A 27949-nucleotide genomic window follows, 5' to 3' on the forward strand; every position below is an offset into this window, starting at 1 on the left:
TCAGAAAGCAAAATAGTGAGTGATAGAAATATTGATTGAAGAGAGAAAAGAAAAGCAAAAATCGTATTTGAAATTTTCCAAACTTTAATAGCAATTCATGCCTAAAGGAATAAGACTCCTAATAAACAGATATCACATTGTTAAAAAGATATTTAGATTTGAATGGACAGGCCAGCTTTCATATTTACCACACAAATACAGCAACTTCATACCATTCGGTGCATGTCAGTTATAAACCAAACAGTGAGATGCCATTTTGTAAAGCTAATGGAGTGGTGCAACTCAGACAGCAATGATTGGATATTTAACCTCCCATTATGTGCTCCTCCTGCCTCAAGCTGAGCACCATTAACCACAATGTTACATTAGTGGGAACATCTGCACCAATATTTCACCTGCAGTCCACTGAAATGCATTAAATTGGCTATGGAACACAGAAAAACCTTTGAACGGTGGTGATTTCACTGTCAGCTTTTACTGTCCTTTTATACAAATATGTTTAATACTCTGTGCCAGGCAGCTTGAATTTTTTAAAATTAAACACTGAAATTGGAAGGAAAGGCACTCCTTGCACTGGCATTAAATCATTACAGTACTGTCCCTTGTTGATGATATTCCGAGGCAAGAAAAAGCTTACTCTGGCCCAAGACCAGCTGGCTAGCTCCTTTCACTTTGTGCCAACATTAATATCTCGGCTTTAGCCATAAAGGAGGAAATTATACTATGAAGGCAATAGCAGAATGGGATGCCACCTCAATCTGTAACCTCACGGCCTGGCATATTCTTCGTTCTATCAGTATCATCAAGACACGGGCAATGAGGAGTGTTCTGAGGCATACTTGAGGATTGTTCTGAGGCATACTTAAAAATGAGGTGCTAACCTGGTGAAAATATAAATCAGAGTACATGCATGCTAAATAGCGGCAGCAGCATGTTTTAGACTGAGCTAAACAATTTCCCTCAACCAGTGGATCAGATCAAAGCTCCACAGTTCTACCATACACAGTAGTGAATGGTGATGGGCAATTAAACAAGCATTAGGAGGAGGTGGCTCAACAATGGTGGCTCAGCATGTCTGTGCAAAATGCAAGGTAGAAGCATTTGCAACCATCCTCAGCCAGAAATGGCAAGTGAATGATTTATACCAGAAGTGACATGAAGGCATATTTTGATCGACTGTGGCATCTGATGTTGGGGACCTCGGGAAGAAGCCAAGATGGATTGTTAGTTGTTTGATTTTCCATCACGATTCACAACGAGATGTGGCAGGGCGGCATAGCTTTGATCTTATCTGTTGGTTGTGGGATTGTATAACTGACTTTTGCATGCTGCTTCAGCTGTAGCATACATGTAGTCCTGTGTTGTAGCATCACTAGGTTGGCATCTCACGTTTAGGTATGTCTGGTGCTGCTCCTTGCATGCTCTCCTGCACTCTCTATTGAACCAGGGATGGTCTCCTGACTTGGTAGTAATGGTAGAGTGAGGGATATGTCGCGCCATGAGATTACAGTTTGTGGTTGAATACAATTCTGCTGTCGGTGATGTTGCACAGTGTCGTGTGGATGCCCAGTTTTGTGTTGCTAGATCTATTCTGAATCCAGTATGATTCCCAGTATCATTATGTGATGAACTACTCACAGCGAAGGAATTGTGTTTTTGAAGTAACCCATGAGATGGATTGATCTGAGACTGAAAATGATTATTGTGACTACCATGATGGAATTGTATTGGTCACTGCGAGTTTGCATCCAGTAATGAGCATATTAGTGGTCGATTCCTTCAACTGTGCAGTTTTAGACAGTGGTTGCACTTCTACCGTGTGTGCTGTGGACTGGCTTGACTGCTTTCTGGGGTCTCTTGAGGAGTCAGACTGGTGGCAGGTCAGGGAGTGTGAAAGCGACACCTGCTTCAGATTTGGAAATAAAAATACCTTAACACCCTCCAACCGGGTGGCCCTCCTTTGTGAGATTGCAGGGATCAATTTGTTTATCCGTGATTTTAGATTATTAACTCTTGTATGAAGGAACTTGCAACGGTGGATACAACAAATTGAATTTTTTCTTTGGTATATTTTGGAGCAGGATAGGGGACAAGAAGCTGTTTGGGAAGTGGTGGGGATTGAGTAGGAGCGATAACACTTGGCCTGTGTGATCACCTGTACTGGTTTTGAAGAGGAACTTTCCCAAGTAATCTTCCATGCATTAAAACAAAATAAAATCCTTATTTATGCCATTCCCAGGAGGTTACATGGCTGTGCGGGTGGAAGGGGGGAGGGGGGGGGGGGGGGGGGGGAGAGTGCGCGGAGAGAGAGAGACCAACAGCAAGTATTTTGTTATGATCCTTCAGCTGTCAGAGTGGGGGGTAGGTTTTGGGGGCCAGTTGGTGTCTCACTGACTATGAATTTTGTATATTTGAGAGCGCAATGCCATGGGTGAGACACTGGGAGAAATTTTGAATGTTTAATCTGCATGATGCAACTCCATCCTGACAATCTGGGGAGTTTTTATTTTTGCTCTACTTTGGAAGCCAGAGGATTTATTGTGATGAAGAAGTTCAAGTGGTTTCTTGTGCAGTGTCCTACTTCCATTTGCCACTATGAACATACCAGCTCAAACATGGAATGGCACACTGGTTAGCATTTAGTTTATTGACCTCAGAGGTTTAGAGGAAACAGGCCCTTCGGCCCAACTTGTCCAGAGGTCTGGGTTTTAATCACACTCCACTGACTATAAGGCATAGAAAAATGGATTTAATTTTATAGTGAATACGGCTTTTTTTATTCCTGCATGGGATGTGGGCGTTGCTGGTTGGGCCAGCATTTATTGCCCATCCATGAGGGCATTTAAGAATCAACCACATTGTTGTGGGCACTGTTGCTTGCTTCACAGCACCAGGGCCCCAGGTTCAATAACCAGCTTGGGTCACTGTCTGCGCAGAGTCTGCACGTTCTCCCTGTGACCGCATGGGTTGCCTCCGGGTACCCTGGTTTCCTCCCACAAGTCCTGAAAGACGTGCTGTTAGGTAATTTGGGCATTTTGAATTCTCCCTCTGTGTACCTGAACAGCCACCAGAATGTGGTGACTCGGGGATTTTCACAATAACTTCATTGCAGTGTTAATGTAAGCCTACTTGTGACAATACAGATTATTATGTAGGCCAGACCAGGAAAGGACGAGAGATTTCCTTCCTTAAAGTACATTAGTGAACCAGATTTTTACGACAATCGACAATGGTTTCATGGTCATCTTTAGACTTTTAATTCCAAATTTAAAAAAAATGTAATTCAAATTTCACCATCTGCCATGGCAGGATTCAAACCCTGGCCTGGGAGGTTTGGTTATCTTCCTACCAGGGTTTTACTTGGATGCTGTGAGCATGACTGTCTCTGGATGATTAGTCCAGTGACAATACCACTACCTCACTGGCTCCAGAGATCAAAGCCACCTATAATGTAGCACCAAAGCAAAGCACTGGAAATCTGAAGTAAAAGATAAATGCTGGATGTAAGCAGGTCAAACAGTATCAACACTTCAGATTAATCACCTCCCATTGATTCTGGGAAATGCATAGGATGAACATCTGCTAGGGAAAGGAGGCAAGATAGGCCAAAAGGAAATGGTTTGTAAGAGGGTGGAGGGCAGCAGTGCTGTAATAATGTACCACATTATTGTGAGTTGGAACTTTACTCAAGCCACGGGAACACATGCAGAAGTCGTCCTGAAGTTGGAAAGACACACTACTGAAGGATATTAAGAGAAGACTTTACTCTTAATTTAATCAACATTATATCTGACCTGCGAGTGCTTGACAAAACAGGTATTCCATTGTACAAAATTGAGCCCTCATCTCGATCATCGCAAATGCTTCTTCTTCATACGTATTTAACATAATGTCAAGGACTGAAGGTGCATCCTCTTTTTGAAGCATCTACATCATCTGGATTATATTTGGATTTTCAAAAGGCCTTTGATAAGCCATCACATTGTAAACCCATGAGTAAGATCAGAGTGATGAGAGGAGTGATGTGAGCGAGGCCTTTAATAGTGCAAAGGAGATTGATGGGACAGAGATCAAGAAAATGTTTCCATTTGTGTAGAGAGTAAAACTAAGGGCCATAAATATAATCCAGTAAAGAATTCAGGAGAAGCTTCTTTACCCAGAGATGGGTTAGGATATGGAATATTTATTTGAGGTGAATAGCATTGCAGTATTTAAGCGCATGAAGTATCAAAGAATTTACAGTGCAGAAGGAGGCCATTCGGCCCATCGATCTTCACCGGCCCTTGGAAAGAGCACCCTACCTAAGCCCACACCTCCACCCTATCCCCATACCTCCACCCTGTCACCGTAACCCCACCTAACCTTTTTTTAGACTCTTGAGAGCAATTCAGCATGGCCAATCCACCTAACCTGCACATCTTTGGACTGTGGGAGGAAACCGGAGCACCTGGAAGAAACCCACGCAAACACGGGGCGAACATGCAGACTCCGCACAGACAGTGACCCAAGACGGGAATCGAATATGGGACCCTGGAGCTGTGAAGCAACTGTGCTACCGTGTTGCCCCAAGTAGAAAAGAATAGAATGTTATGCTAATAGACTGAGATGAAGAGGGATAGAAGGAGGGTTGTATGGAGCATAAAATCAGCATGGACCAGTCAGGCTGAATGGCCAGTTTCTGTGTTCAAAATTTCAAAGCATAGTGCTAGGCTAAATTTGAGCCGTTGCCGAGCGCAGCAGATGGAAATTTACATGACAAAAGAAGTTGATGTTTGATATCAAATTGGATGATACATTTCATAACTGAGCAGACATCTGGTTCTTGAGAAATGCATATTAATGGCAGACAATCTGTTCTACAGTAAACCCAGCACACTGGGACGAGCCTATCATTCTGGTGCTAATCTTTCATTAAATTCAATATCAAGTATTTTAACTGCAGAGTCCTTCAAACCAGCCTTGTCAAACCTTTGGGGGGGAGGGGGTTGGGGATGGGGGGGTGGGGTGAGGAGAGGAGAGGAGAGTGTGGGGGGGGGGGGGGGAGATTATTAAACATGAATTTAAAAAAACAATGTCAATGCAATAAGATTTTTAAAAGAGGAATTTAATGAAAATAACTATTAAAAGTGTCAAGCAGCAAAGCTAACCAATAAAACCCTTTTATGCCTTTTTGCTTAAGAAGAAGAGCTAAAGAGAGACTGACTTGGGCCCAAGTCCTGGCCGCCAAGGAAGGAGTGGATAGTTGAGTTAACTAACACTGAACTGGCATCCACCCTTGGTGTCACACAATCTGAGCTGGCCTCTGGAATTCTTATGAATGTGGGGGTTCTCCCACATTCTTCTCCACTTCCCCCCACCCCCCCCGGTGGAAACGTTTCTGGGAGGGGACAGGAGGAGGGTGGTGTTTGTGTGGGTGTCAGGCTCACTCCCAGTCTCCGGTTTCTCACTCTCACCTAACCACTTACCCAGATTCTCACACTCTCTCACTTTCTTACCTTGGATGTGGCGATCCCGGCATTGGCCTGGGGTGGTCACAGTAAGAAGTCTTACAACACCAGGTTAAAGTCCAACAGGTTTGTTTCGAATCACTAGCTTTTGGAGCGCAGCTCCTTCATCAGGTCCATCTTACCCTCACTCAGGCTCACTCACTCCTCAGAGGGCCTGGGAGGTTTGGTTATCTTCCTGACAGGGATGTACTTGGATGCTGTGAGGATTTCTCAATTGACCCTACTGTGGTCGGGGTGGGCGCTGTTGGCTTCCCCAGCCCAGCTCCGTCATCTTACCACTGTGCTCTTTTTGGGGGCTGGTGCAGTTTTGGAAACATAGAAGTAACTTTTCCTTTCATTGCTCTTGCGATCTGAGATTGGCTCACAGGAGAGAAACAGCAAACATGGGAGAGAATAAGCCTGTGATTGAAGGAGTAGCTCCTTGCAGAATCTTTCATTGAACTTATCTGTAGCTTGAACATTGGCTGCATGGGCCGGACACAGGGGGGGGGGGGGGGGGGTTGGGTTGTGGCCTGTGGGCCATGGGTTGGACAAACCTGTTTTAAACTAAAACAACATTTGAAAGCAGCAAACCTGTTGAGAGTTGTCAGAGGGGAGTACACTGCAAACTGAGAAGAAAGTGAATATTTTTCAATTTCTTAAAAAGATAAAGACTTGTCCTGATTTTGGAAGGTAATAAACCTAATTTGGGGGAGAAACTGCAAGATTTGAGTCAAACAAGAATAATTAACACCTTTAGGTTGTAGGTTTTGAAGTGGGTGTTTAGCAGAAGGTAGAGATGTCCAAAGAGGGAATTCCAGAAATGTGTCTGGGTGTTTACCTATTTTACAATGAGGAATTTTGGTTTGATTTAGATTGTCTTGTTATGAAATCAACTTCGCCTTGCAAAAGGATTAATTTAGAGAAAATGCAACGAGCAGTTATATGCAGAAATCTGTTAGGATACAAGTTGAATTAGTTCTCTGAATTGTGTATTCTCACATTTCAAATCCATTTTATTTAGTGGGTGTTCAACACAATATTTGCAGCTTTAATGTTTGAATACTTTTCGTTCATGGGGGTAGCAGAGGGCCAAGCTAACTGGTGGCTGCCTTTAGGTCCCACACCAAAGGGATGGATTTTCAGTTAAGGTGTGGAATTTGATTGACAGCTCGGTGAGTCAACCACAGCGCAGGACACTGGGGATAGAGCCAGTTAATTATTTTACTTCCTGTCTTTCTCCCTCTCATTCATTCTCTCTCTTTCTCCCTGGAAAAGGCAGTCTCAGCTTTTGAATCTGGAATGGACAGACTGAGAGGTGGATGCCTTGCATTCTAAAGTTAGTGTGGGTCAGTTTAGGTTGTTTCCTTGTGAAATGAGTTGGATCATATTAAAGTGCAAAGTTTGAATCTGAGCAAAAACTGGGTTCTGTTGAATTCATGTAAAGTAAATGGGTTTAGTTTTAAAACTGACATTATCTCACTGCTGTGTTTTCCCATCTCCTTCCTGAACTATGACACTTGACTATGCAGCCAAGATCAGAGTGTCAAATCACCAGAGACCATATTGTTAATTGCGAAATTCAATTTCTCACATCTGCCATTCTTATAATAGATCGCTTGTGAATTCTTATGTAAACATCTGTCATCAGAAAAAAGTGTTTTTATTGGTTTTCACATTTTTATGTTACACATTCCAGTTGGTACTTTAAATTTGCAAGTTTTATCACCATACATAATTTTTCTTTGGTTGCTTTGCTTAATATTAAAAATTACAAGTGCAAGATAAGCCAAAGAAGAACGAGAAGAAGAAAAGAAAGAACAACACAAACTAACATGGATCATTATACATTTATATGTTTCCCCCCCCCCCCCCCCCCCCCCCCTCCTGTGGCTGTGGACCCCATTTGGCTGCTTTGCCTTGGTTGGACTGCCCAGTGTTGGCCCTAGTGTGTATTGCCCAGTGTATTGTTGCGCCCTCTGTTTTTCCTTCTTGCTCTTGGGCCCGTCTCCTGCGGCTATGTCGCTTGTGACCCGCCATCTTTTTTTGATAGTTTTTGCCCCCCCCACTTGTTCCCCTTCCCTTTTCTCCCCTCTCCCCCCTTTTCCTCTGCATTCGGTGGCTCGTCTGTGGTTCCCCCCCCCCCCCCCCCCCCCCCCCCCCCCAACCTTTAACTGGTTGCAGGCTACAAAAAGGTCTTGGAACAAGTTGGTGAATAACCTCCACGTCTTGTGGAAGCCCTCTTCTGACCCGCAGATGGCAAATTTTATCTCCTTCAGTTGGAGAAATTCCAACAGGTCAGACAGCCATCTGCAGCTTTGGGTGGTGCTGCTGATCACCAGCCGAGCAGGGTTCTTCAGGGGATTAGGAAGACAAAGGCTAGGGCATTGGCCCCCCTCCCAATAAAGAGTTCTGGCTACTCTGAGACCCCGAAGATTGCCACTTTTGGGCATAGCTCTACCCTCACCCCCACAACCATGGACATTGCCTCAAAGAAGGTTATCCAGAACCCGACCAGTCTGGAGCAAACCTAGAACATGTGGGTGTGGTTGACTGGATGCCCTGGCACCATTCGAATTTGTTCCCCTGAACTGTTCATTCAGGTTCTGGTCATGTGCGCTCTGTGTTAACCTTTAGCTGCATTAGGCTGAGCCCTGCAGATGTAGAGGCTTCAATCCAGAGAACATAGAACAGTACAGCACAGAACAGGCCCTTCGGCCCTCAATGTTGCGCCGAGCCATGATCACCCTACTCAAACCCACGCATCCACCCCATACCCGTCACCCAACAACCCCCCCCCTTAACCTTACTTTTATTAGGACACTACGGGCAATTTAGCATGGCCAATCCACCTAACCCGCACATCTTTGGACTGTGGGAGGAAACCGGAGCACACGGGGAGGACGTGCAGACTCCACACAGACAGTGACCCAGCCGGGAATCGAACCTGGGACCCTGGAGCTGTGAAGCATTTATGCTAACCACCATGCTACCCTGCTGCCCTGAGTATTCCCTCTACTTCTATGCCCAGTTCTTCCTCCCATTTTTCCCCTTATCTCGTCCAGGGGGGAGCGTATCTCTTCCAAAAGACGTTGTACGGGTCCCAGAGTCCTCCTTCCTTAGGTCGCCCATGTCCACTAGCAGGTGTCGGGGGTACATTGTTCTTTACGGAGGAAATTTTTGACCTGTATGTAACTCATTTTCTTCCCTTCAGGTAGTTGGAGCCTCTCGATGAGTTCCTCCAGGGTTGCTAATCTGTCATCTGTGTAAATGTCTCTAACCGTCAGTGTCCCTTGTCCTGTCTCCACCTTTTGCAGGTGGTGTCCATTGTTATGGGCCTGAACCTATGGTTGTAACAGATAGGGCCATAATGGACGTTTCGGTTAGGCCGAAGTGTTGTCTTATTTGATACCACGTTCGGAGTGTGGCTGCCACCACTGGGCTTCTTGAGTGTTTGGTGGGAGGGGGTGGGAGCACGGTCGTGACCTACAGTTCGGAGGGACGCCTCTGTGCAGGAACTTTCCTCCATCTTCACCCATTCCACTTCCGGTTCCTTCACCTATCCCCTCACTCTTTCTGCTGTGGGTGCCTAGTGATAGAACTGTAGTTTGGTAGGGCCAGGCCTCCCATACAAGTTTTCCTTTGTAGGACCCTTTTTTGGATCCTCAGGTTCTCCCCTTACCCCCACTCCTCCCCACACACACAAACACCATGATTAGCTTATCTACCGCATTGAAGCCGGCCTTGGGGATGTACATCGGTAGGGATCTGAACAGGATGAGGAACCTGGGCAGTATGTTCATTTTGATCGTATGTACTCTTCCCTGCCAGTGGGAGTTGATGTGTTATCTGTGTTGGTCAAACATCGACTGTAACTGGATGCAGTAAAACGAGAAACAGGCTTCTGACACAGGAGATGGACCAACACTGTTTTATTGGACCTGCTGATTGCTGTACATAATCTGCTGTGGGTTGACACTCTTATTAACCTAACTGATAACCTACTACTGGCTTGACCAGACTGGCTCTCTACCACATGGTGATGATGTGCACTGTGACTATCTCCTTAGCCGTGTCCTGTGAGAGAGGGAGAGCCTTAATGCCCTGTGGGTTTTATAGTGCAGGTGTCCTGTCTGGTGATTGGTTGTTCTCTGTCGTGTGTGTTCATTGGTTATCCTATGTGTCAATCACTGCCTTTCTACATCTCATGATATACATGAGTGGATATTATGACAGGAGTGGGCCCCACCTCTGTAGATCCATTTTTATTTCCTCCAGCAGACACGCCAGGTTTCATTTGTCGATCTGTATCCAGTCGTGGGCAATTTGGATCCAGAGGCAGCAGAATTTGTTTTGGGCTTGCAGCCCCTCCAGCTCTGTCCCTCTCCCTTGCGGGTTCACCGGGAAGACTTCGCTTTTGCTCAGGTTAAGTTTGTAGCCCGAGGAGGCTCCAAAAAAGCTTCATAGACTCATAGAATTTACAGTGCAGAAGGAGGCGATTCGGCCCATCGGGCCTGTTCCTGCCCTTGGAAACAGCACCCCGCTTAAGCCCACACCTGCACCTTATCCCGTAACCCAGCAAACCCACCCAACCTTATTGGACACGAAGAACAATTTAGCATGACCAATCCACCTAACCTGCGCATCTTTGGACTGTGGGAGGAAACCAGAGGAAACCCACACAGACACGGAGAACACGCAGACTCCACACAGCAAATGACCCAAGCTGGGAACCAAACCTGCGACCCTGTTAAGCAACAGTGCTCACCACAATGCTTCCGTGCCGCCCTTGATTCCTTCCATACTAGCCTGGGGGTCCAAGATGTAAAGGAGCAGGTCATCTGCATTGAGTAAAACTCTATGCTATCTGCCTCACTTTGAATACCTCGAGCTTTTCGCCATTCTGAGGCGAGTTCCAGTGACTCGATTGCCAGGGCGAACAACAATGGGGACAAAGGGGGTCCCTGCCTCGTGCCTCTGTGCAGCTGGAAGTATTTAGAGCTGGTGGTGCTCATCATGGGAGCACTGTATAGTAGTTTCACCCAGGCAGTGAACCCTGATCCAAGCCCAAACCGCCCCGTACTTCTGAGGTACTTCCACTCGACTTGTAAAAAAGTACCTGGATGAGCACTTGGCACATCATAACATAACATTCAAGGCTATGGGCCAAGTGTTCGCAAATGGGATTAGGCAGGCAGGCAGTTCAGGTGTTTTTCATGTGTCAATGCAGACTCGATGGACCTATTCTGTGCTGTATTATTCAATGATTCTGACTCTGTCGAAGGCTATTTCAGAATCCAGGGAGATTCCCATGTTCTCTCCCCGGATGAGGTCATACACGTTTAGCAGGCGCCTGATGTTCAATGTTAGCTGCCTGCCCTTGACAAAGCACCTCTGGTCCTCTGCGATCACTTCTGCTACGCTGTTTTCTAGCCACCTAGCCAGGGTTTTTGCCAGGATTTTCGTAACTACATTGAGTAGCAAGACACACTCAGCCAGGTCGTTGGGCAGCACGGTAGCACAAGTGGATAGCACTGTGGCTTCACAGCGCCAGGGTCCCAGGTTCGATTCCCCATTGGGTCACTGTCTGTGCGGAGGCTGCATGTTCTCCCCGTGTCTGCGTGGGTTTCCTCCGGGTACTCCGGCTTCCTCCCACAGCCCAAAGACGTGCAGGGTAGGTGGATTGGCCATGATAAATTGCCCTTAGTGACCAAAAATGTTAGGAGGGGTTATTGGGTTAGGGGGATAAGGTGGAAGTGAGGGCTTAAGTGGGTCGGTGCAGACTTGATGGGCTGAATGGCCTCCTTCTGCACTGTTGAGGCTTGCGCCAGTTTGTTGGCAGGGAGCCCCTTACCTGCAAGTCTGTGAACATGCCCCCTCCCCAAGTGCCGGGCCAGTGCACGCGTGAATTTTTTGTAGAAGTCCGCCAGGAATCCATCTGGCCCGGTGCCTTCCCCACCTGAATGGAGTTGATGCTCTCCATGACTTCCCCAAGTTCTGATGGTGTTTACTGACCCTGTCTCACTCCCTCACGACTGGCATGTCCAGTCCGTCGATGAACTGCTTCATCTTCGATTCCCCCTCGAGGTGTACAGCCTCCAGTAGAAGTTCTCAGAAGCCTCATTGACCTTTCCGGCTCGGCTACCAGCCTGCCGTCGTTGTCCCTAACCTGCACTATTTCCCTAGTGGCTGCCTGCTTTCTCAGCTGGTGAGCCAATAGGTGTCTGGCTTTGACCCGGTGCTCATGAAATGTCCCTTGTGTCTGGCGGAATTGATGCACTTCTTTCCTCCTGGAGAGCAGGTCAAAGTCCAATTGTAGCTTTTTCCTCTCCACCAGAAGCTCAATGTTCAAGGCTGCGGAGTACCGCCGGTCCACCTCCAGTATGGAGTCGGCCAGTTCCTGCCTAACCGTCCTCTCCTTCCTGACTCTGCGCACCTTGTCTGCTATAATCATAACATTCAGTGCCTCCCAGAACGTGAAGGGTGAGACCTCCCCATTCTGGTTGTTGCTAACGTATCCGTCTATGGCCTGTGATATCATTTCGCACAGTACCTATCAGCAAGGAGGGCCATGTCAAACCTACATGGGGGCCGTTGGGTCCAGCCCATCTCCAACCTCACATTCATGTAATGCAGTACGTTTGTCCCACCCAGTCCTTTCTTGCCTGCAGTCCTTCTCCCTCAGTTGTGTTCATTGGTGGAAAATTATGTTGGCCTTCATATTTTTGAGGTGGGCGAAAACTCTGGACATTTTCACTCTGCTGTTTTGTGAGAGCCACCTTTCGTGCGTTCCCTCAGCACAACCCCGTCACCAGAAGTCGGCATCAGTAAATTCTTGTCAAACAGTCAGGGGAGTCAGTGCCAGCGAGCTCGTTTCTATTTTGCTGATGCCTTGGTTAGCACTGTTTCTTCACAGCACCAGGTTCAATTCCCACTTGGGTCACTGTGCGGAGTCTGCACGTTCTCCCCGTGTCTGCGTGGGTTTCCTTCGGGTGCTCCGGTTTCTTCCTACAAGTCCCGAAAGACGTGCTTGTTAGGTGAATTGGACATTCTGAATTCTCCCTCTGAGTACCCAAACAGGTGCCGGAGTGTGGCGACTAGGGTATTTTCACAGCAACTTCATTGCAGTATTAATGTAAGTTTACTTGTGACAATAATAAAGATTATTATTTAATGCAGTGTCAATACGCTTCCAATATAGGTGCTGCACAGTCAGTCCTTTGTGAGTAGTGTATATTGTTTTGCCTTTTCTGAAACCAATGCAAGACTCTTCAACCTGTGCAAAGCTTTAGCTTATTTCAACTGAATTAATAGTATCCAAAATGTTTTTTAAAAATTCTAGTTTATCAAATAATGCACCACGTATAGTTCAAGAAAAATATATCAATCTAAATGGGTGTATTTTTAAGAAACGAACACTGAATTCCTTTTAAAATCTGAACTTGGACAATTTGAAGATGTGTGTTTCTCCCACTGAGAATGGTGCTTGCCACTGTTTATTTGGGTCCAAGAAAGAGGGCATCGGGTTTTTTATTGTTCAAAATGTCCTAACATCTTAATGGACAGACCTGGCCACTTTCGGACTTTTGCATGATATGAAAACACAATTTGTTTTGTTTTTAATTCCTTGCGCAGCCGAGGCAACCCATGAGATCTTAACGTTTGTTGATTTTGTTTTTAGGATTAGAAGAATCATGGAGTGCGTCTGTGACCAAAATGAAAAAGAGTTCACTTTGGCCGTTGTTGACTCGGACTCAACTGTGGTGTATTATCAACTTACCAATGGGTTTGTTGTACCAGACCCACCAGACGTTGCCGAAGAGGCGGACAGCAAACAATGCAAAAAGAGGCGAAGGAAGTTTCAGCGATGACCCCTGTTCATTTTGACAGCTTCATCTGGTGGAGGTTATTTTTCCTAAAGAGAGAAATGTGTTAAATCTTTGCAAAAAGAAAAAACATGATCCATTGTCTCAGGGGTTATGTCCTGTATTTAAAGGTGTCTCGTGGCCTTGCTGTTACTTTCATTATGAAGGCGTAGATTTTTATGGCTGATTCAGTGTTAACCTTGGTTGAATTCATCAGCTTCAATATAGAGTGTGACTGTAAATTATTTTTAGGAAGGTTAATCACATTATATCCATTGTGATGTACAACAATTTTGATTGCTTAATATATATAAAAATTATACTTGAATAATTTATATTATTTTTTTACTGTTAGGGTTACCATCTTCCTTTCCTCTGTCAAGAGAAATTGCCGAGACCAATGTTAGAAGCACTTTCTGCATTTTGATTCCACTGTTGACCTCCTATCTCGCAGGTTGCTATTCAGTGCCTGTTACAACATGAAGCAGCAGCATTAAAAAAACACCTGCTGAAAGGACAATATAGGCAATTCTGCTGACAAACTTGTGTTTTACTGTTCCGATCTGGTGTGCTCTGGATGTCTTTGAGTCACTGTCTCATCATACACTAAACCATTCACTGCACCTATGAATAGCAAGGATAAACAATGTGGAGGTAGTTTCACTTTGTACGGCTTCAATCTGAAGCTGCAATCTATCACATTAAAAGCGTGTCTTAAGCAGATTGATTCACGCTCAAGTGATGCTCGTCTTCTATTAAAACTAGCTGGGATTTTGTGCACTGAGGTGAGACACTAATCTATAAAACAGTCAAAGAAAAATAGGATTGTATCTATTTCTGATTGGGGTGATTGATGTTGAAAGAAGCTATCCTGCCAGTCATCTTTGTCTGGGATAATTGGTGTGTGAAACAAGGAGGGTAAAGGATAGAAAATAAAATACCAATTTAAAAGCACATTGTAAAGTCGAGTGTATAAGTTACTATGACATATATTTTTCTTCTAAAACGTGGGGCCTTGATGTACTTTTTTAACTGGAATAGGTGCAGTTTTTAACACCAGGGCAATGTTTTACAATGGGTTTTATGGCCTGTAACTAGTAAATTTGGCAATTCCCAAAGATATCATAAGAATTTGTAGAAATATGCACTTGTGCAGTTCTAATGCAAGAGTTGTTGTTGACGGAATGAGATTGTTGTATTCCACAGAATTTTTCAATTCACAGAAACATGGAATTGTTACGGTGCAGAAGGAGGCCATTTGGCCCATCATGTCTGCTCTCAGAATGAGCATTATGATTGAGTATCAGTCTCTTGCCTTTGCCCCTTTACCTTGCACATTGTTTCTATTCAAATAATCATCTAACACCCTCTTAAATGTCTCCATTGAAACTGCTTCCACCACAATTCCACGCTGTGCACTCCAGACTTATACCACTCGTTGTCTGAAAAGGTTTTCTCTCACATTGCATTTGCTTCTTTTGCAAATTTATTTAAATCTCTCCACTATCATTCTCGATCCTTTTACGAGTGGGAACTGTTTTTACCTATCTACTTTGTCTAGTCTCCTCATGATTTTGAACACCTCTATCAAATCTCCTTTTAACTTTCTTCTCTCCAAGGAGAAAAGTCCCAACCTCTCCAATCTATCCTCATAACTGAAGTTTCTCACCCTGTAATTCTCTTCTGCACTCTCCAAAGTTTTCACATCTTTCCCATAATGTGACGCCCAAAACTGAACACAGTATTCCAGTTGAGGTCTAGCTAGTGTCTTGTGTAAGTTCAGCATTACCTCCTTGCTCGTGAACTTTATGCACCTATTGATAAAGCCCAGAATACTATATGCTTTATTAACTGCACTGTCGGCCTGTTCTGCCACCTTCAATGATCTATATACATATACAACCAGGTCCCTCTGCTCCTACACACCCTTTCGAGTTGTACCCATTATTCTGTATTGTCTCTCCATGTTCTTCCTATCAAAATGAATTCAATTTCATCTGTTACCTATCCATCTACTCCACAAACTTGTCTATGTCCTTTTGACGTTCAACAACGTCCCCTCGCATGTTTCCAAGTTTTGCATCATCTCCAGACTTTGAAATTATCCCTTGCATGCCATGATCTAGATTATTAATATATATCACGAACAGCAAGGGACCCAATACCTATCCCTGAGGAACTCCACTATAAACCTTCCTCCAGCCTAATAAATATCCATTAACCATTACGCACTGTGTCCTATTATTCAGTCAATTTTCTATCCACATTGCTACTGTCCATTTTATTCCATAAGCTATAACTTTTCTCATTTCTTGTGTGGCATTGTATCAAATGCCTTTTGGAAGTCATGTACATCACATCACCCTTTTGCTGTTTATGTGCCTATAGAAGACATTAGGTTTCCCCTTATGTTGGCTGTCAGTCTCTTCACAATCCCTTTCTGCTTCTCTTATTTGTTGCTTCATCTCATTCTGTTTTCAACTTGATTCTCAACTGTATTTTCTTTTTGAAACCTGTTACAAGCACACTTTTTCTCCTTAATCTTAATTTCTATCTCCTTTTTCATCCAGGGAGCTTTGGATTTTTTTTGCCCTAGTTTTTTATTTTTGAGGGAATATACCTTGATTGTGCCCAAAACATTTCTTCTTTAAAGGTAGTTAACCCATTGTTCAGCTACCGTTTTCTCCGCCAACCTTAGGTTCCATTCTATCTTCCCCAGCTCCCTTCTTTCCCATTGATAACTGCTCTACCCCAGTTCATTATGCTTACTCTGGATTGCCCATTACCCTTTTATTTCAAAAAAATAATAATTTTTATTAAAGTTTTCACAAAATATCAACAACAGAATGGAAAAAGAACCCCATAGAATTAAATACAAAACAGAACACCCTAGTACCCCACTCCCCTGTACATAAATAATAAATTAACACCCGTCAAAACACAAAGCAAACATAGCAAATATGTACATCCCCTCAGATCCCCCAGTGCTGAACAACAAAAGCAAAAAGAAAAGAAAATCTTCCCCTCTCCCATTACCTTTTTTTTTTTAAATAATTTTTATTGAAATTTTTCGATACAAACATTTACCCCTATTACATTTTAAATTATAACACCACAAGTCCCCCCTGGAAAAACCTCCCCACGCCCCCCCCCCCCCCCCCCCCCCCCCCTCCGCGCTATCAGTCTAGCAACCAAACCGTTTTTCCCTTTCTGCCGATGGCCTCGGGCAGTCCTTGCCCGCGACCCCCCGCTGACGTGCTCCCTTCGTTGCTATCCCCCCCCCCCCCCCCTTTTCTCCCCGGGTTGCTGCTGTTTCGGCCTCCGGTTCCTATCTCTGATCCAAAAAGTCAAGGAAGGGCTGCCACCGCCGGAAGAACCCCTGTACCGACCCTCTCAGGGCGAATTTGATTCTTTCCAATTGGATGAAGCTTGCCATGTCGTTTAACCAGGTGTTAACGCTTGGTGGCCTTGTGTCCCTCCACTGAATCAAGATCCTTCTCCGAGCTACCAAGGACGCAAAGGCCAATATTCCGGCCTCCCTTGCCTCCTGTACTCCTGGCTCCACCCCAACCCCAAAAATCGCTAGCCCCCACCCTGGTTTGACCCTGGTTCCCACCACTCTCGATACCGTCCCCGCCACCCCCTCCCAGAACGCTTCCAGTGCCGGACACATCCAGAACATATGTACATGGTTCGCAGGGCTTCCCGAACACCTAACACACCTGTCCTCCCCCCCGAAGAACCGACTCATCCTAGTCCCCGTCATATGGGCTCTGTGCAGCACCTTAAATTGGATGAGGCCCAACCTTGCGCACGACGACGACGAATTGACCCTCTCTAGGGCATCCGCCCATGTCCCATCTTCTATCTGCTCTCCCAGCTCCGCTTCCCACTTGTCTTTCAGCTCCTCTATCGGTACCTCCTCCACCTCCTGCATTATTTTGTAGATGTCCGAGACCTTCCCTTCTCCGACCCAGGCCCCTGACAGCACCCTATCACTCGCCCCTCCATCGGGAAGCAAGGGGAATCCTTCCACCTGTCGTCTGGCAAATGCCTTCACCTGCAGGTATCTAAACGTGTTCCCCGGGGGGAGCTCAAATTTCTCCTCCAGCTCTCCCAGGCTCGCAAACCTCCCCTCTATGAACATGTCCCTCAGTTGCCTGATGCCCGCCCTGTGCCAGCTCTGGAATCCCCCGCCAGTGTTCCCCGGGACAAATAGAACATAGAACATAGAACAGTACAGCACAGAACAGGCCCTTCGGCCCTCAATGTTGTGCCGAGCCATGATCACCCTACTCAAACCCACGTATCCCCCCTATACCCGTAACCCAACAACCCCCCCCCCCCCTTAACCTTACTTTTTTTATTAGGACACTACAGGCAATTTAGCATGGCCAATCCACCTAACCCGCACATCTTTGGACTGTGGGAGGAAACCGGAGCACCCGGAGGAAACCCACGCACACAGGGGGAGGACGTGCAGACTCCACACAGACAGTGACCCAGCCGGGAATCGAACCTGGGACCCTGGAGCTGTGAAGCATTTATGCTAACCACCATGCTACCCTGCTGCCCCCAAATCTGTGGTTCCCTCTCAGTGGCGCCGCCATCAGACCCCCCCACTTCCCCCCTGTGTCGCCTCCACTGCCCCCAGATTTTAAGGGTGGCCGCCACTACCGGACTCGTGGTATACCTTGTGGGGGGGAGCGGCCATGGTGCCGTTACTAGCGCCCCCAGGCTTGTATTGCCGCAGGACGCCCTCTCCATACGTTTCCAAGCTGCCCCCTCCCCCTCCATCACCCACTTGCGCACCATCGATGCGTTCGCCGCCCAGTAGTATCCGGAAAGATTGGGTAGCGCTAATCCTCCACTGTCCCTACTCCGTTCCAAGAAAATCCTTCTCACTCTAGGGGTGCCATGCGCCCACACATAGCCCATAATGCTGCTAGTTACCTTCTTGAAGAAGGCCCTGGGGAGGAAGATGGGCAAGCACTGGAACAGAAACAAGAACCTCGGGAGGACCGTCATTTTGACTGACTGCACCCTCCCTGCTAGCGACAGCGGTACCATGTCCCACCTCTTGAACTCCTCCTCCATCTGCTCCACCAGCCTTGAAAAGTTCAGCTTGTGGAGGGTCCCCCAGTTCCTTGCCACCTGCACCCCCAAGTACCTGAAGCTCTTTACTGCTCTCCTAAAGGGGAGCCGCCCAATTCCCTCCCCCTGATCTCCCGGGTGTATCACAAAGACCTCACTTTTACCCACATTTAATTTATATCCCGAAAAGTCCCCAAACTCCGCTAGTATTTCCATTACCTCCGGCATTCCCCCTTCCGGATCCGCCACATACAACAACAAATCATCCGCATAGAGTGATACCCGATGCTCCTCCCCTCCCCTTGTCAGTCCTCTCCAACCCCCTGAACCCCTCAGTGCCATCGCCAACGGTTCGATCGCTAATGCAAATAGTAAGGGGGATAGGGGGCATCCCTGCCTGGTACCACGATGGAGCCCAAAATACTCCGACCTCCTCCCGTTTGTAACCACACTCGCCATCGGGGCCGAATACAGCAGCTTCACCCACTTGATAAATCCCTCCCCAAACCCAAACCGTTCCAGCGTCTCCCACAGGTATTCCCACTCCACCCTATCGAATGCCTTCTCCGCATCCAGTGCTACCACTATCTCAGCCTCCCCCTCCACTGCTGGCATCATAATTACATTCAACAGCCTCCGGACATTTGTATTAAGTTGTCGTCCCTTTACGAAACCCGTCTGGTCCTCATGGATTACCCCTGGCACACAATCCTCTATTCTGGTTGCCAGGACCTTTGCCAACAGTTTGGCATCTACATTCAAGAGGGAGATAGCCCTATAGGACCCGCACTGTACAGGGTCTTTGTCCCGCTTCAGGATCAAGGAGATCAGGGCCTGTGACATTGTCGGGGGCAGAGCCCCCCCCTCTCGCGCCTCATTGAAGGCTCGCACCAGCACTGGACCCACCAAGTCCACATACTTCTTATAAAATTCCACCGGGAACCCATCCGGCCCCGGCGCCTTCCCCGCCTGCATCTGGCCTATCCCTTTAACTAGTTCCTGCAGCTCTATCGGCGCCCCCAGCCCCTCCACCCGTTCCTCCTGGACCTTTGGGAACCTCAATCTATCGAGGAAGTTCTCCATTCCCCCCCTCCTCCTGGGCGGCTCAGACCGGTACAATTCCCTGTAGAAATCCCTGAAGACCCCGTTCACCTCTTGCCCCTTCTGCACTACGTTCCCTCCCTTCTCTCTCACTCCCCCAATCTCTCTGGCTGCATCTCGCTTGCGCAGCTGGTGTGCTAGCATCCTGCTCGCCTTTTCCCCGTACTCATAGACCGCACCCTGTGCCCTTCTCCATTGCGTCTCCGCCTTCCTAGTGGTCAGTAGGTCAAACTGGGCCTGTAAACTGCGCCGCTCCCTCAACAGCCCCTCCTCTGGTGTCTCCGCATATCTCCTGTCCACTTCTATAAGTTCCCCCACCAGTCTCTCCCTCTCCTGCCTCTCCTTCCTTTCTCTGTGTGCCCTTATGGAGATCAGCTCTCCTCTGATCACTGCTTTCAGGGCCTCCCATACTACCCCCACCTACACCTCGCCCGTGTCGTTCGTGCCCAGATATCTCTCAATGCCCTTCCGGACCCTTCCGCACACCTCATCGTCCGCCAGCAGCCCCACATCCAGGCGCCACAGCGGGCGCTGGTCCCGTGCTTCCCCCAGTTCTACCTCTACCCAGTGTGGTGCATGGTCCGAAATCGCAATGGCCGAGTACTCCGTGTCCTGCACTCTCGAAATCAGCCCCCTGCTCAGTACAAAAAAGTCTATTCTGGAGTACACCCTGTGGACGTGGGAGAAAAAAGAATACTCCCTCGCCCTTGGCCTGCCAAATCTCCAAGGGTCTACCCCCCCCCCATCTGCTCCATGAACCCCCTTAGCACCTCCGCCGCTGCCGGCCTCCTATTCGTCCTGGAACTCGATCTGTCCAGCCCAGAGTCGAGCACTGTGTTGAAGTCCCCCCCCATGATCAGGCCTCCTGCCTCCAGACCCGGAATGAGGCCCAACAGGCACCTCATAAAACCCGCGTCATCCCAATTCGGGGCATATACATTTACCAGCACCACATTCTCTCCCTGCAGCCTACCCTTCACCATCACGTACCTACCCTCCTTATCTGCTACCACCTGCGCCGCCACGAACGACACCCTCTTTCCCACCAAAATCGCCACCCCCCCGGTTCTTCGCGTCCAAGCCTGAGTGGAACACCTGTCCCACCCACCCCCTTCTCAGGCGCACCTGGTCTACTACTCTCAAGTGAGTCTCCTGCAACATTGCCACATCCGCCTGCAGTCCCTTTAGGTGTGAAAAAACCCTTGATCTCTTGACCGGTCCGTTCAGCCCCCTCACATTCCAAGTAATCAACCGGGTCGCGGAGCGACCCGTCCCTTTCCCCTGTCTATTAGCCATGTTCTGTCCCCTGTCGCCCCGGGTCGACCCTCCCCTTCTGACCCGTTCCCCATGGCGATGGCCCCCCCCCCCCCTCTCTCCTCCCGTTCTTCCCTTCCCGTCCTCAGCCTTTCCAGCAGCAACCCGGTATCCCCCCCTTACCCCCCCCCCCCCCCCCCCCCCCTTGCCATCCCTCTCTGACTCCGCTTCAGCGCGGGAAAAGCCGCCATTGCTGGCCACACCCCACTCTTCTCTCCTCCCCCTTCCTCCGTCCCGCGCGCGGGAAACAGGGGAGAGCCCGCGCTTTCGCCCGGCCACACCCTACCCCGCCATCTTCAATTCCACCCCCGTCCCCATCCACACCGATAACAAAGCCCCCTTAAAACGAGAGGAAGAAAAAAGAGAAAAAGAAAACACGCATAACCCACTTGCTCCCCCCCGTCCCGCCTCCCCAACTTAACAATATAACAATATAAATAACCAATCGCAAATAAATACATAAATACATAACTATGCCTGCATAACTAAATAACTACCCAATAATAACGTACTTAACCAACAGTAACCATAACCCTTAAAGAACAGATCAAAAAACAGTAAAAAAGCCCCCCCTACAACAACAATAATTAAGGGAAGTTGGCAACGGGAAGAGACACACAAAAAGGAACAAAGAAACCCCCCATAACACAAGTTTCAAAGAAACCAAACGATCCATCAACTTTAGCCAAGTTCCGACCTGGCCTAAGAAAGACATGGGCCACTTGATCAGTCAAGGGTACTCGGGCGGCCTCGACCGCCAGCGTTCCCAAGTTCTAGTTCAGGTCCAGCTTTTCCTCCCGAACAAAAGTCCATGCCTCCTCTGGGGTCTCAAAGTAATGGTGCTGGTCCTTGTAGGTGACCCACAAGCGCGCTGGCTGCAGCATTCCAAACTTGATCCTTTTTGCGTGCAGCACCGCCTTCGTTCGGTTAAACCGGGCCCGCCGCTTTGCCACCTCCGCACTCCAGTCCTGATATATCCGCACCGTCGAATTCTCCCATTTGCTGCTTTTCTCCCTCTTGGCCCACCTCAGCACTTTCTCCCGATCGCAGAGACGCTGGAACCGCACCAGCACCGCCCTCGGGGGCTCGTTTGCCCTAGCCATGACCCGATATGCTTCTTCCAGCTCCAGGGGCGATGGACCGGCCCCCTCTCCCATCAGGGAGCTCAACATCTCCGCTACATATTTCGGGAGATCAGGCCCCTCCAGGCCTTCTGCTAGGCCCAGGATCCTCAAGTTCTTCCGCCTCATTCGCGTGTCCAGCTCCTCAAAGCGGCTCTGCCATTTCAGGTGGAGTGCCTCGTGCACCTCCACCTTTCCCACGAGGACCGTGGCTTCCTCCTCCCTCACCGCCATCTCCTGCTGCAGCTCTCTTATCGACGCCTCTTGGGTCGCCTGGGCCCCCATCAGCCTTGTGGTCGTCGCGTTCATGGACTCTAAGAGTTCCACTTTCAGCTCCGTAAAACACCGGAGGAGAGCGGCCTGCTGCTCCTCCGCCCATTTTCTCCAATCTTCTAGTGCACCACCGGCCGCCATTTTGGTCCTCTTCCCCCGCTTTTTTTGGGGAGCTGCTGCCGCTTTTTTTGTCGCCCCTCTCTGAGTACCGACCATAAAGTTGGTCTCACTCTCCTCAGGGAGCCTTCCCCCACCGGGATTTGTCTTTACAGTACCGTCGGGGCCCTCCAATCGGCCCTTAAACACCTTTGTCGCAGGAGCTGCCAAATGTGCGACTTAGCTGGTCATAGCCGCAACCGGAAGTTGCCTCCCATTACCTTTTTAAACAATCATCTTAAACCTGATGTTACAATGATCACTGTCTCCTCAATGTTCCCCTGACACTTGATCCAGCTCATTTCCAAGAACCAGGTCTAGAAGTGTCACCTTTTTTGTTTAACTAGACGTCGAAATCATAGAATCCATCCAGTGCAGAAGGAGGCTATTGGGCCCATCGAGTCTACACCAATGCTCCGAAAGAGCACCCTACCTAGGCCCAATCCCCCACCCTGAAACCTTAACCCCACCTAACCTAAGGACAATTTAGTATGGCCATTCCACCTAACAACATATTCTGCTGTAGAAAATTCTCCTAAACACACTCTGGGAATTCTTGCCTCTCTCTGCCCTTTACACTACCAATATCCCAGCATACATGCGGGTAATTGAAGTTCCCCATTATAACTATTCGATAATTTTTGCATCTCTTTGTAATTTAACTCCAGATTTATTCCTCTACATCCTTCTTACAGACTACACCTTGCAATGTGACTCTGCCTGAGGTTTAGCTCAGTTGGCCGGACAGCTGGTTTGCGATGCAGAGCAAGACAAAGCGTAGGTTCAATTGCCGTACTGCCTGAGGTTATTCATGAAGGCCCCTTCTCAACCTTCCCCCTCACCTGAAGTCTCGGGTTAAATCACCTGAAGAGGAGCTTTTTCAGGATGGCACCCTGTAACTAGTGGCGTGTCACAGGGATCCGTGCTGGGGCCACAATTATTCACAATATGTATTAATGACTTGGATGAGGGAAGTGGAAGAACTATTGCCAAGTTTGCAGATGACACAAAAATAGGTGGGAAGGCAAGTGGTGAGGATGACATAAAGAGCCTACAGAGGGATATAGAGAGGTGAGTAGGCAAAAACGTGGCTGATGGAATACGCTGTAAGAACATGTGACGTTATGCACTTTGGTAGGAAAAATAATGGTGCTGAATTTTATTTAAGTTGAGAAAACTGCAGCACAGAGGGATTTGGAGGACCTCGTGTATAAATCACAATGCTACCTTGCAAATTCAACAGGTAATTAGGAAGGCAAATCGAATGTTGGCCTTGATTGCAAAGGGAAAATGGGGCAGTCCTGCTAAGACTACAAGGCACTAGTTAGACCACACCTGGAATACTATGAGCAATTTTTGTCCCCTTATCTAAGGAAATATATATTGGCATTGGAGGCTGTCCAGAGAAGGTTTACTAGGTTGATCCTAGATTTTCTTATGAGAAGAGGTTGAGTGGATTGGGCCTGTACTCATTAGAGTTTAGAAGAATGAGCGATAACCTTATTGAGACACATAGGATTCTCAGGGCACTTGACAGGGTAGATGCTAAGAGGATGTTTCCTCTTGTGGGAGAGTCAAGGACCAGAGTGCATAATCTTAGAGTCAGGGGTCACCCATTTAAGACAGAGATGAGGAGGAATTTCTTCTCTCAGAGGCTAGTGAATCTGTGGAATTCTTTATCACAGAGAGCTGTAGAGGCTGGGTCGGTAAGTATGTTCAAGGCTGGGATAGATCAGTAAGGGAATCAAGAGTTAGGCAGATAAAGCAGGAAAGTGGAGTTAAGGATTATATTAAATCAGTCATGATCTCATTAAATGGCGGAGCAGACTCGATGGGTCGAGTGGCCTATTTCTGCTGGTACGTCTTATGGTCTTATGGTAATGGAATTATGCCTTTCTGTTAGCTAGGAAAACTGCCATATGTTGACAAAAGCAAACTTGATGCTGTAATTATTAACTAAATGCTAAACTATGTGGCTTTGTGTTTAGGAGTTCACACGAACGTACAAATTAGGAGCAGGAATAGGTCACTCGACATGTCGAGCCTGCTTCGCCATTCAATTAGATCATGGCTGATCAGAATGTAACTTCAACCCCACGTTCTTGCCTATTCCCGATAACCTTTTAACATCTTGTTAATTCAAGGATCTACCTAGCTCGCCCTTAAAAATATTCAAATAACCTGCTTCCACTGCTTTTAGGATCCTCTGAGAGAAAGAATTTCTCATGTCCATCGTAAATGAGTGACCCCATATTTTAAAAAATATTTTTATTAAGTGATTTATATTTGTACATTAAACACAACCAACACCTAAAAGAGAACAAACAGGAAATGTCCTAACAAATAAATAACACCCCTCTGCCCATCCTGCTTCCCCCAGTTTTATCCACTATAACCTCCCCCCCCACCACCACCACACCCCTACTGCTGACGTCCTAACTCCTTAAATGGCTTCTATCTCCGGGTCTTCTGGCACTCCGAAAATTGGCACTTCTGGACTCGGGGCAACGTTCACCTTCAGTATCTCGGACATAACGACAGCGAACCCCTACCAGAACCCCCTCAGCTTTGGACAAGCCCAAAACATTTGGACATGATTTGTGGGCCTCCCTGCGCACCACCCACGCCTATTCTCCACACCCTCGAAGAACCTACTCCTTCCGGCCACCATCAAATGTGCCATATGGACTACTTTGAATTGAATAAGGCTAAGCCTAGCACGTGAAAAGGATGCATTCACTCTCGTTGGAACCTCCTCCCATATTGCAGCCTCCACCTCCCTCCCCAGCTCTTCTTCCCACTTCCATTTAATTTCTCCTAGCGGGGCTCCCATCCAATCCGTTAATTCCTTAAATCTCTAACACTATTCCCTTACCACCACCTTATCCTGCAACCCTGGGGGCGACAGGTCAGGAAAGGATGACACCTGCTTCCTGGCATAATCCCGTACCTATAAGTACCGAAACCCATTCCCGCTCGGCAGCTCATATGCCTCTTCCATTCCTCTAAGCTCGAAAAGCTGTCCCCCACTCCCCCCCCCCCCCCCCCCCCCAAATAACCCCTCAAACAGTTCAATACCCACCGTCACCCCCGGAAACCAGCATCCAACCCCCACCCCAGGTGCAAATCTAAGATTCCCACAAAATTGGTGCTTGGACCGATGCACCCTCCAACCGCTGGTACTTCCACTACTGTCCCCACACCCACAGGGTCACCACTACCGGGTGTGTGGAGTACCTGGCTGGCAAGAACGCAGAGGCAAAGTCAACAGTGCCCCTAAACTAGTGTCCAGACGCTGCCTCTATCCGCTCTCACACCGACCCCACCCCCTCTGCCCACTTCTGGACCATGGCTATATTAGCTGCCCAGTAATAGTTCATTAAATTTGCCAAGGCCAGCCTCCCCCCCCCCCCCCCCCCCCCCACACACACACACACACACAGGCACGTCCCCTTCCAGCAGAAACCCTGAAATCAAGGCACTAATGTTCCTAAAAAAGGCCTTTGGAATAAAGATCGGAAAGTTCTGAAAAACAAATAAAACCCTCGGCAGCACCGTTTTCACGGTCTGCACCCGCTCTGCCAGCGACAGCGTGAGCACGTCGCAACTCTCAAAATCCCCTTGGATCTGCTCTACCAACCGTGTGCCAGAATCAATTTGTAAAGTTGTTCCCATCCCCACGCCACCTGAATGCCCAGGTACCCAATGTTTGTCCCCACCACTTTATTTTGTTTTAATTTTAAAAAAATAACTTTTGTGTATCATTATTTTTTTCCAATTAAGGGGCAATTTAGCGTGACCAATCCACCTAGCCTGCACACCTTTGGGCTGTGGGGGTGAAACCCACGCAAACACAAGGAGAGTGTGCACACGGACAGTGACCCGGGGCCGGGATCGCACCTGGAAACTAGGCGTTGTGAGGCAGCAGTGCTAACCACCATGTGTGGAAGTTGCACATTCTCCCCATGTTTGCATTGATTTTGCCCCCCCACAACCCAAAGGTGTGCAGGCTAGGTGGATTGGTCACGCTAAATTGCGCCTTAATTGGAAAAAATGAATTGGGTACTCTTAAAAAAAAAAAAAAAAAAAAAATTTTTTTAACCTACCGACTTCCTCTAAGATGCTCATGATCCCCCCGATATCTCCGAGTGGGTCCAAAATGTAAAGCAACATATCGTTTGCGAATAGCGAAACCCTATTCTCCACACCCCACCTCCCCCCAACCCCACACCATCTCTTTCCAACTCCATGGCACTCCAAGCACCATTGCCAATGGCTCTATTGCCCAGGCAAAAAGCAACGGGAGAGTGGGCACCCCTGCCTTATCCCGTGGTGCATCTAAAATACCCCAAACTCATCCGATTCACCCTCACACTCGCTACCGGCACCCTGTTTAACAACCGGACCCAACCACAAATCCCTGCTCGAACCTGAAACGTCCAGTACTTCCCACAGATATCCGCATTCTACCCGATCAAAGGCACCCTCTACTCCCTATCTCTCCGGGGGCATCATCATCACTTTCAATAAGCGCCAAATATTAGCCAACAGATGCCTCCCCTTTACAAACCCCATCTGGTCTTCCCCTATGACCCCCTATGACAAAGATGTGCAGGTTAGGTGGATTGGCCATGATCAATTGCCCTTGGGTTAGGTGGGGTTACTGGTTTATGGGGATAGGGTGGAGATGTGGGCTTAAGTGAGGTGCTCTTTCCAAGAGTCAGTGCAGACTCGATGGGCCGAATTGCCTCCTGTACTGTAAATTCTATGATTAACCCCTAGGCCAGCCCCTGGCTTGCGTTCTGTAGCTCATCAGGCACCCCCTCAGATGTCCACCATCACCAACTCATTCCTTATTGCACTTCAACTGCCCCATCTCCATTAGCAGTGTCCCCCTTAAATTTAAAAAAAATAATCTTTATTGTCACAAGTAGACACTGCAATGAAGTTACTGTGAAAAGCCCCTAGTCATCACATTTCGGCACCTGTTCGGGTACACAGAGGGAGAATTCAGAATGTCCAAATTACCTAACAGCATGTCTTTCGGGACTTGTGGGAGGAAACCGGAGCACCCGGAGGAAACCCACTCAGACACAGGGAGAATGTGCAGATTCTGCACAGACAGCGGCCCAAGCCGGGAATCAAACCTGGGGCCCTGGCGCTGTGAAGCCAGAGTGCTAATCCTTCCCTGAACAACACAACAATCCCATTCTCTAACCACCTGTTCACCCCCACTGCGCTCACGTGAACTAGATCACCCACCTAGCCTGGCAGCCCCTGCCCATGGCAATAGCATCCTATCCCCCAATGTTTCCCCCCCACCCTCACTCTCCACTCCTCACACACTTCCCTTGTGCAAAGAACAATGAGAAGGCGACAAAATGTGCACTCACCCCCTTAGGTCCTCCAGCCTCCCACCAAAGAACCATATAGATAAGCTAAGCGGCCCCTGAGAGAGGAGAGGTTCTCCCACTGAACATCACCCCCAAAAAAGAGCACAAAGCAATGCAACAAAAAGAGGGGCAGGGAGAACCAACAC

At 47.8% G+C, this 27949-nt stretch overlaps 2 protein-coding genes across 3 annotated transcripts in view; one reads left to right on the plus strand and one right to left on the minus strand.

The window, feature by feature from the left end:
- tsen15 (TSEN15 tRNA splicing endonuclease subunit) overlaps nucleotides 1–13880 on the plus strand; it is a 71161-nt gene extending 57281 nt beyond the window's left edge. For both annotated transcript variants that reach the window (XM_038794989.1, XM_038794990.1), the window contains exon 4: nucleotides 13168–13880. In XM_038794989.1, coding sequence (XP_038650917.1) covers nucleotides 13168–13357 — 190 coding nt within the window. In that variant the 3' untranslated portion in view covers nucleotides 13358–13880. The remainder of the gene's footprint in view (nucleotides 1–13167) is intronic.
- LOC119964231 overlaps nucleotides 1–27949 on the minus strand; it is a 901051-nt gene that overhangs the window by 615677 nt on the left and 257425 nt on the right.

The sequence above is a fragment of the Scyliorhinus canicula genome, chromosome 4 (genome assembly GCF_902713615.1).
Source record: "Scyliorhinus canicula chromosome 4, sScyCan1.1, whole genome shotgun sequence".
Lineage (NCBI taxonomy): Eukaryota > Metazoa > Chordata > Chondrichthyes > Carcharhiniformes > Scyliorhinidae > Scyliorhinus > Scyliorhinus canicula.